Source organism: Acanthaster planci, linkage group LG19 (genome assembly GCF_054643075.1).
Source record: "Acanthaster planci isolate LZ-2023a linkage group LG19, COTS_SCS, whole genome shotgun sequence".
NCBI classification, from domain to species: domain Eukaryota; kingdom Metazoa; phylum Echinodermata; class Asteroidea; order Valvatida; family Acanthasteridae; genus Acanthaster; species Acanthaster planci.
Genome location: NC_141795.1, coordinates 778,151 through 788,366, shown reverse-complemented (window position 1 = coordinate 788,366; position 10,216 = coordinate 778,151). Strand labels below are relative to the sequence as shown.

Here is a 10,216-nt window from a genome sequence, read left to right as displayed (position 1 = left end):
CCTGTTTTGCCTGAGTGTTTGTAACAAGTCCCCACTTGTGAAAGAGACATGTTTTCAGTGTTTCTAAGGGCTTGTAGACACGCTTGCTCTGACGGGGATTTGGACTAATGATGTGCATCGGATTGGGTTAATTAAGCCAAACCGATCCGAAACAATACAGACATAAACTGAATCCGAACCGACCGACAAGAAATCGGGGAAAATCTGAACCGAACCTACAAAAATGTAACCGAACCCGAAAAAAATCGGAACGTCTGGTTTGGGCCAATAATTCTTTATTCCATACAAATTGTATCCGTTTTGTGCCTGAACATATATGCCAGTATTGTATGAATATAGATGAATATACTTGTCAGACGTAGTCGTATTGTCCCAGATCCTGATGAGGTTAGTTTGTATGTCTGCAAACCATTCACATTGTTCGGTATTCCAACTGCACAACTGCGCATGTCACGATTTTTCATCATCGTATGTGTGCAAGAGCATCGCTGCTACCAGAAAATTTAAAGAGATCGCCGTGTTCTGAAATAACCTTTTCAAAAAAGTTTGGGACAGCAAAGTATTTTCAGATGTTTTGTGTATTCAGACTTATGTTTGAACAAGATTTGTTTTCGTCTTTTCGATTAGACGAAACAAAGTATATACAGAGTATGCGGAATCGGTTTCTGCATTCCCGTATGTAACTTTGTTTCACCCGCCTCGTTTTTTTCCGAAAGAAAAACCGTCGAGTCTTGTTGCGTAGTTGACCGAGCTGGCTTGAATTTTGTGTGCCACTGAGTGCGGCCGCGGTCCGGTCTACTCAGAAAGCGTTTGCATGGCGCTTGTTTATTTGGATGTGCCGCGTCACTGTCGCTACTAACATATGAGTTTAGCTATGTACTCTGAAGTTCAAACGAGTAAATTCATCACGTGAATTTCCCTTTTCAGTTTTTCGGTTATTTTTGGTTTTTCACAATACATGTGTAGCTTAACCGACCCGACAACCACAAAAGCAAAATCGAAACCGACCCGATCTGAAGTCGGTTTAGGGTCGGTTCGGTTTTGCACAACATTAGTTCGGACCCCTGCTATATATATATGCATGTTCAGTGTACTACAAAGGTCTTACTTCACTCCACTACAGAATTAGTCGGCGTAAATCAAGGCTTGGGGGCGCCACAAGCATGAGCTTACGTTTTCTTGGAATGTTGTCAATATTTTGTCAGTATGACTAGATAAGAGCTAGGTTTTTATCATCACGACCAGAAGGTACGTTGACTACTTTCAGTGTGATAATCTTGTGAGTCCAGTGCTCAAATCTTTCAGTACAATCGGAACTTCTTGTAGTCTACCACTGACATATATCCAGCAAGAAATGAGACCGAGGGGTACCCCCCCCCAACATGTCCAATCCCTATACACATTCCAAACTATTGTTACTTAACACATCCCCCCAAGATGTCTGAAAGGAATTCCCCAGATTCCTGCGAGACAATGACCAACACAAAGCAGGGGGGGGGTTCTCTCCGTCTCATATCTTGCTGCATATGTATACACTGACAAGAGTGGTTATTGTTTACTGTGACCTTACAAGCCGCTAGGATCGCTCACGCCAGGCTATCGGTAGAAATGTGTTTTCGGAACATATGCAGCAAGGTATGAGACGGAGAGAACCCCCCCCCCCTTTTTGTGTTGGTCATTGTCTCACAGGAATCTGGGGAATTCCTTTCAGACATCTTGGGGGGGATGTGTTAGGTAACAATAGTCTGGAATGTGTATAGGGATTGGACATGTTGGGGGGGTACCCCTCGGTCTCATTTCTTGCTGGGTATATTTCGGAAGAATGGATTGCTAATTCGTGAGCGTAAGTGTTTATTCGGAACTATGAATCTTTTCATAGTAGAGTGTGGATTCAGAATTGGGAGCCCACGCATAATTTTTCTTTGCTCATTTCGAACAAATCGACATCTGAATATTGGCTCAATCCTTTCCTACAAGTCCCTACTACATGTACGTGCAGTTTTCAATTTCATTATAGACTAAAAATAAACCAAGCAAATGTATCACAGGGGGAGGGAGTATAGCGGGGAGTACGGAAGCCTTGTAGTGCCATCAAGTACACATCTTCAAAAAATGCAGTACATGTATATTTTTGAAGTTCGTTTTCGTGTGATTTTTTCCAAGTTCGCTCTTACGAGGTATATTTTAAGAACCATTCTTTTTGGAAAAAATCCTTTTTCTGAGGTAGGCCTATATTCCTACAGAAGCGTACCACTGCCAACGTAGAAAAAAAATAATTTGAAAGGATCTCGTTTGAAGGACTTATCTAGTTTTAACTGAGTAAGGTGTTTAAACGACTTAAAATTGTATGGCACTCTTGGTTTTGTATTTACAGCTTCGTATACTAGGCTGCTTTGGGTCAGAGTTATAGAGAGAGAGAGAGTAGCGCCGACTTCAGCCTTTGGAACCAGAATGGATGTTCGTACAGTACAGTATGCAGGTAATTGTCCATGTGCACCGACACGTAATCCATGATTTTGGGTCTGACAATTGAAGCACTCATAAACAACTCTGCTTTGGGTAACGTTCAATCCCATACGATTTTCTAGGTTATATTTTTTTACAGTGTACTTGAAACGCCCAAACCTTTTCGGGCGAGGTGTGAGATGGGGAGGGGTCAGGGAGAGCTTGCTCAAAAAGTCCGACACTAAGGCCTCGATGGTGAAAAAGTTCATGTAGGCCTATACATTCCTGATGTTCGAGAGTTCGAGTTGAAACAACCAAACCTCAGAACCACAGAACTGAAAAAGGATTAACCACCACGACGTCACCGCAAACCCCCATGGAGCGGACCCACGGGTCGGGGGTCAACCTCCTCCCCCACTCATTCCCATTTGGGGGAGGGGCTATGTCTTAAAGAAGACCCCCTAAAAGCATAATAATGTAGAAGACTTATTTTGCGTATATATGGTTAACAACAAAGCAAAGAGATGACTTCATTAAAAGGACAACAGGTAGTACCTCCCCCCTTGCACAAACTGAAATTCCCCCCCCCCCAGCAACAAAATCCTGGATCCACCCCGCCGTCCGTTCCATAAACATTGCAAGTACTGGGCTTCTTTTTAAAGGTCGCCGGTACCCTGTATATGTAAATTACACGTTGCCGGTGAGAGGTTTCTGTTGGCAGAGTGATCATCAAATTATGCATTAGATTTATTCCATTTCTGTCTATACAAACTTTGCAACAGTTGCCAAAATAGGCAGTGACAGAACATTCATACCGACAGGGTATTAAAAGAGTTGTTAAATTCCCTTTGTGCATACAACAAAGACTGTAGAGCTGGGAAGCTAAGTTCGTGTGAGTGCTTTCAACCGTACAATACAACTACATTTGAGTTTCCTGTTGGTATTAGCCAGTTCGCGATTCTTTTTTTCCGAGACAGTGCAAACCATGGAGGTAGAATCATTTTCCTTTACATGTTCATTCCACGCGGGCTGACACGCGTGTCACCTTAACTTTTCAAATGACCTTGGCAACAAAATCTCGTCAGGCGGGATCTGTCCCGAGTGTAAATGAACACTCGCCTACATTGTAATCTACACGACTGATTTCCCACAGCATGCGTAGGCCATAATGGGAATGCATTTTTTTCCGCGGCTGACTGATCCGACGTGTTAAAAGGGGATCTTAGTGCCGCCCCGAGCTGAAAATTATAGGAAATCTTGCTGTGGTGCCTGATCACAAATACAGTATAGTTGGGCATCTAGCCGCAAATCCTTTTCTGGAGTGGTAGTGAGGGGCGCAGAGCAGCTTTGCGTTCAGATCCGTCTGGAACGAAGACTGACACCATGAGTTGGCACATTTTGAAAAGAGATCACCAAGCTATACCCTTGACCCTTTCTAAAGCGAGAATAAATGCGCGCACGCTCCATACAATAGAAGTATTATGTAAATTTACATAGAACTTTATATCTGTGAGTAGCGGAGTGAGGGAATTTATCTCTGCAGTCGATTCTACGGTAGCCTACTGAGCGAACAAGTCAGGTGCAGCCTTGCTCCACGCATCATCCAACAAGGATGCCTTCCTACAAACTTGTGTACTTCAATATCCGCGGGAGGGCAGAGCCGACCCGCATGATGCTTAATTACGTGGGCCAGAAGTTCGAAGACGTCCGCTACAGCTCCGAAGAGTGGGTCAAGCACAAGCCGAGTAAGTAGGGCCAGACTTGCAACGATTCGCTATAGTTGAGAACGTAGATAATAACGTGTAGATCCCATCCGAATGAGCCTGCTTCTCGAACAAGTCTCAACTCCATGCATAGGGCTACCAGCAAGGGCGTAAATCCCAGGGGATGGGAAGTATACCCGGACTTTTTTTTACCACCGTGGGCATGGGCTACTGAATGACCCCCCTAAAAAACACTTTTCCCTGGTGAGAAAAAAAATAAGGCGCATTGTGAAGAGTTTTTCGGACTTCCAACAACCAATATGTATTGATTAACATTTAAAAAATGAGAATAATCAATGATGATGTAAGATTCTGTATAAATGTAATAGATAATCACATATGTACATCCGTATCATGAACATTGCTCCCCTACATACTGTCATATGATTCAGCACCCCCCTCTCGCTTTCCAAATGTCCGAGGCAAGCCCCCCCCCCCCTCCAATGATTGCCCACGCTCCATCCCCCATGTTCGGCACAAATTTACACCACTGCCTACTCGGAAGCTCGCGCTCGACATGTCCTAACAGCACAGCCATGCACCGACTCACGCATGCGCTTCTTTCCCGACAGGCCTTGGCTTTTCGAAATACTGAACTGGCTCATTAAAAACCACGACAAAATAGACGGTCATGAAATTTCTGCCTGACAAGTTGCAACAAATAAAATGTACAGTACGTGCATTACGCAGAAGATACGACAACGTGGATGAGCCAGGTCCATATTTGGTCTGGGCCAATTGAAGCATGCTCTGGGAGGAGCACTCCACTGCCTGGTAACAACAGAATCGGCGCGGTGAATGTGTCACGACCTGTGACGTCAAACATGCAGGACGGGAACCTCACCACATATCGCTTATGTGCTTCATGCATAACAGACAAGTGGTGCGTGAATCCATTCTATGAAAACCCACTCATTATGTCAATACAGCCTCGTGAACCTCAGACTGGAGTTAAATAAAAGCCAACATTTTCAAAAACGACAGCCAGGCCATTGAATCGTGTAATTACTATAGACCTTTTCACTAATAAAATCGTAATTTAGCACGCATGCCCACAGATGGCCTTGGCGGCAAGGGCCATTGAAAACGTACAAGGGTGCAATTTTGATCCTTTTCTCCTAGGTGTTCTGACTTTGTTCATTTTTTTCTTCAGAAAATCCCATTAAATCGTTTTTTTTTTCTATTAGTTTCTAATCTAGGCTGGATTTTTCTCCCTTTGTCTTGTGCGCACAGGACTATCACTTTTGTAAAGTCTGTTTACAGCGCACGAAAAATCCCGCTTAGATTAGAAACTAACTGTGTGTCTTAAAGTTTTGTTTATTCCTGCCTCAGCGACCCCATTTCAGCAGCTACCATACTTGGAAGTCGACGGGAAGATTATCCCTCAGAGTCGTGTGATCGAGGGTTTCGTGGCCAGGGAGTTTGGTACGTGAGCATGTTGGATCGCTTTCGCTGTTTTGTGCAAATAATGACCGTGTGTTAATATTAAGTCTGCGGCAGCTATGAATCGTGCTTGGAACAACTTCAAAAGCGTATTTTATATGAAATAAAAATCGAAATGGGCGGACAATTGTGCTGTTGTAAGTCAGAAGAGGTTCGCATAATTTACGTAGTGGCCTATTTGTGAAAACATAGTTTTGTCAAAATGATGATCGTAGGTAGTGTTAGGCGACCGGGGCATAGTTGTGATAAGCACAGATGTTTCGACACAGTCACTTTAAGTGAGCTGCTATTCCCCTCCCCCCCGAAAAAAGATCAATTGATAATGGAAGTTACTTGAAGCATGTTCTCCTCCTTTTTGTAGGTTTGAACGGGGCCAGTAACAAGGAGACGACCACAATTGACTTGGTTACTGCCGTCCTCAAGGATATCATGGATCCGCTGGGCAAGATCTTCTACGAGAAAGACGAAGCCAAGAAGGTATGCAAGTATTTTCAGTGTGTCCGTCCCAACAGAATGATTTTCATGAAAACTGTGCATCAATTTGTGACCAAGATATCCACGGAGGGATTTATAGAAACCTGGTAGGCTATGGTACGAAGAAGTCGAAGTCACGGTATTCCACCACAACTGAAGGTACCCGCGAGCCTGGTAATTAATTAGACAGAACAAAAAGTGCAATAAGGTAATAACTTGGGAGAAGGCACTCGACGATTTTGGGTCTTAACAGGATTTGAGCAATGATGATGGAAATGCACGGGCGCAACCTCTGCACCGCCACGACTCCTTGCCATAATTCTGTACAGTGCCGAGCCTTGACGGATGATTTTCTGTCTGAACCACCATACTTCGAAGTGACGGAATAATTTTGTGATAGGAAACACTAGCCAGCTTGCTTAAACATTTTTAAAGCTACTGGTACGAATGGAGAGTCATTTGACGCATTTGAAACCATCTCGACGGGAATATGAAAAAGCCTATGGTCGGTGTACATTAAACTGAATTTATAGGAGAGTTATCTTTGTGACACACCTATTATCTAGTTATACTGATTTGTCTTCCTCGGTGTATAGAAGGAACTATCGGCCACTTACTACGGCGAGACAGCTCCTCGATTTCTGAAAGGGTTGGAGGATATCTTGAAAACAAACAACGGCGGTGACGGCTTCTTCGTCGGTTCTAAGGTAACTTTTCTACTACCCATCGAACTATCTAGGGGCCTTCAGCCTTCTCACAAGACTTTTTAGATGGAAACGCATGTACCACAATGCACCACGGGCGACAGGTTGCTGGGGTAACTTTGGCAGATCAAAATCCTGATCACTTCTGCTTTTCCAAAAACAGAAATTATTTGTCATTGTTGAGAGGATCTGTTTATCACATGAAGCCTTCAGTTTAGTCTAGTAGTAGCAAACATCCATCCACTTCTTTCAGTTGTGAGTTAGAGTTTAGTTGGGTGCTTCCAAATTCACCCCGTGGTTTGGGGCAACTCTGACAGGCTGCTGGAATTTAAACGAAAAAACATTGAAAAAGATTATAACGAAGTCTTACACATGAAAACTCCTTCAGGTCAAGCTTCCAGCAGTATTTCATGATAAAATTTCTTTCATAGAATCCTTTGAGAAAATCTTATATCATTCATATAGCGCGTTGAAAAGATATGACGACTACAACCAAGGGTGTGGCTTGTGCCAAAGTTACCCCCAGGGGGCCTAAGTAAACAAATTATCTAGTAATACATCGAAAGAAAGAGCAACGCACAACAGAACGTCGAGCAAAGAAGATTATTCTTAAGTGCTTGCCCGAAGGATTTCCGCTTCAATAAGGGCGTTTCACAATGGTGCCCCTTCAAGAGTCTGCAACGCGTTGACCGATCACAGAGCGCGAAATCTGTCGACCCAGTGCGCGTTTGGAAAGGGTCGACAGATTTCGCGCTCTGTGATTGGTCGACGCGTTGCGAACTCTTGGAGGCGCACTATTGTGAATCGCACGTATTAATATGACCTAAAAATCCCATCAAACCTCCAGGAGGGAAACAACATTATCCTGTCCATAACGCAGTACCCACATAATGACCGTGATACTGGAAAGCGATTTCATCAATACACAGCCTCATTCCCTGGCATTTTCATGTTTTCTCATGTCCCGTTGCATGCCATGTGTAAGTTCCTTGGAAATATAGAAAATACCATGCAAAATAGTCAACAAAGCCCCTGGCCGCCATTCAGGCCGCTTCAATGTTATCAGTTTCGCAGTTTGATTCGCTGTTATTTTCAGATCTCGCGAGCTGACATCGTCTTCTACGTGAGCATGGAATTAAGCCTTAAAGACGACGTCTTGAAAGAGTACCCGAAGCTCTACAGCCTGAAGGAACGTGTTGCCAAAGACCCCAAGATCGCTGCTTACTTGAAAAATCGCCCCCAAACACAATAAGTTCAGTCTTCTTGACTAACGGGTGAAAACAAAATCAAATACATGTACACAAGACGGCTTAGCTTCCCTCATGTTTACAACATTCATGTTTCGACGCCTCATTTTGCAACACATTTGGCTCTTTTCGCCGATTGATCATAGAAGCACATTTAAACACAAAAACTAGCCATTTGCTGTCTGACTCACCTTCATGCTGTGATTATTCAAGAAATGAAAGGGAAGACGAATGTCTAATAACATTTCACTGCTACGTAGTAAAACTAATTGATAATGTCAAGTGTGGAGGTTTATACTTTTGCTGACATTGCTTGCCATGTAGTAGAAAGAATACGGTGGCCTGTATGTTACAATGATAGGCTTTAATTAGTTGAAGATGCTGCAATATGTAGAGGGAAGGGTAATGAAATCAGGCTTTTTTAAACTTCGAAGGACATGCATGGTATTTTTTTAAAGTTTTACAGGAGAGTAGATATATTATTATTTTGATAGAGTTACGTCTTTCCAAGCACCTAAGACCTTACCTGACAATGTTTTAGGTAGTGATACCACCTCATTTAAGGTAAATGCCTGTCATGACCTTAATACTGACAGAGTGGTGCATAAATTCCTTGCTGTACTTAACGAGTGCATTCATACCCCTCTTTATGAAAAGCCTCACAAAAGTTTCGCAGCACAGGATATTCTAAGAAACCCATTCCAAAGTTGCCCCCTACATAACATAAGGTTATCGGGTTGAAAAGACCCTGTTTTGCCTGGGTGTCTCTGATAACTATCCACTTCTCAGAAACGCGCTTGCTCTGACGGGATTCGAACCCCTGCTATGTACTACAAACGTCTTACTGCACTCCACTATCAAATTAGTCGGCGTAAATCAAGGCTTGGGGGCGCCACAAGCATGAGCTTACGTTTTCTTGGAATGTTGTCAATATTTTGTCATTACGACAAGAAAAGAATTAATTTTTATCATTTCGACCAGTAGGCAACACAGGGACCGCTTTCAGTGCAAAAAAGCTTTGCTAGCCATTGCTATAACGGCACGCTATCGTTAGAAATTGGGATTCGGCAAAAAGAATGTCTACTTCGTAAGTGTTTATTCGGAACTACGAATCTTTAGTAAAGTGTGGGTTCGGTCGTGGGAACCCAAGCATGGATAGTTTCAGTGCATTTTATTGACAGCTAAATATTGCCTTAATTCTAATTTCAGCAAGTCTCTATCACATGCAGCTTTCAATAAACCAACTACAAACCCCAAAGATAAACTATGTGCATTCTTGATGTTCGAGACGTCGAGTTAAAAATAACAGTTTTCAGAACCACAAAAGTCGAACAGATTAACTTCCACAGTGTTACCATAACCCCCCCCCCGACGCTGGTGAACCGCCCCTCTCCCCGCTCATTGCCATTTCTTCGGGGGGCGGGCTACATCTTAAGACTCGGAAGACCCGCCAAAAAGCATAAACCATAGTTTGCATTTACGTTTAAGAACAAAGCAAAGAGTTTCAAAGAGCTTCACCAAGGCGACAACTACATGTAGTGACCCCCCCCCCTTGCACGACCAAAATTTCCTTGACCCTCCCTCAGAAAATTCTAGATTCACCCCTGCTCTCGTACCGTATACAATGTATCTTAGCGACTGGGTTAGTCAACATTTCAGAAATAAAGCGCGTTTCTTTTGTAAAGGTCGAGTGCCCTATGAGTATGTATAGCGTTTGCTGGTTAGACTTTGTCGTTGACAGAGTGATATTGCAAATCGTGCGTGTTGAACCTTGCTCTGTTTGGCTAAATTATCAAATTACAAAGACATGGCTACACAGGAACCTCAATAGAGTATTGTTGAATCAAAATGCATTTGCAGTCTTTGGTGAGAGCATGCACCGGAGGCATTTATAATGAATTGACGTCACCTTTATGGCAGTGTAAATTTATCTCACCCCACCGGAAATTCACATGTATTATCCACGCTTTGAAGGCCTTGTACTGAATAACATGTATATTATGTCCATGTTCGTTAGTATGTCCTTGGCCAATCAATTCAAAGCAATTCCTCAATTACTTTTGCAAGTCTTTATTATTCTACGCTTTTACTGATAATTGCCTTTGTAAGTATGCGAAAGGTGTGGAATCATTTATGCTGT

General features: G+C 43.0%; 1 protein-coding gene across 1 annotated transcript; it reads left to right on the top strand.

Annotated features, from left to right (window-relative positions):
- Positions 1-3,951: 3,951 nt before the first annotated feature.
- LOC147795944 (S-crystallin 4-like) lies at positions 3,952-9,340 on the top strand. The gene is made up of 5 exons (XM_087129989.1): positions 3,952-4,190; positions 5,541-5,633; positions 6,013-6,128; positions 6,722-6,832; positions 7,926-9,340. Exons 1-5 carry the CDS (start codon positions 4,058-4,060, stop codon positions 8,079-8,081), a joined length of 609 nt encoding a protein of 202 aa, XP_086986115.1. The 5' UTR covers positions 3,952-4,057; the 3' UTR covers positions 8,082-9,340.
- Positions 9,341-10,216: the final 876 nt, after the last annotated feature.

Excerpts from the sequence above, each read along its gene's own strand:
- LOC147795944 (XM_087129989.1), top strand. The coding sequence starts at position 4,058 with ATGCCTTCCTACAAACTTGTGTACTTCAATATCCGCGGGAGGGCAGAG. Across the intron at positions 5,634-6,012 it reads TTTCGTGGCCAGGGAGTTTG|GTTTGAACGGGGCCAGTAAC; the intron begins GTACGTGAGCAT and ends TCCTTTTTGTAG. Across the intron at positions 6,129-6,721 it reads AGAAAGACGAAGCCAAGAAG|AAGGAACTATCGGCCACTTA; the intron begins GTATGCAAGTAT and ends CTCGGTGTATAG.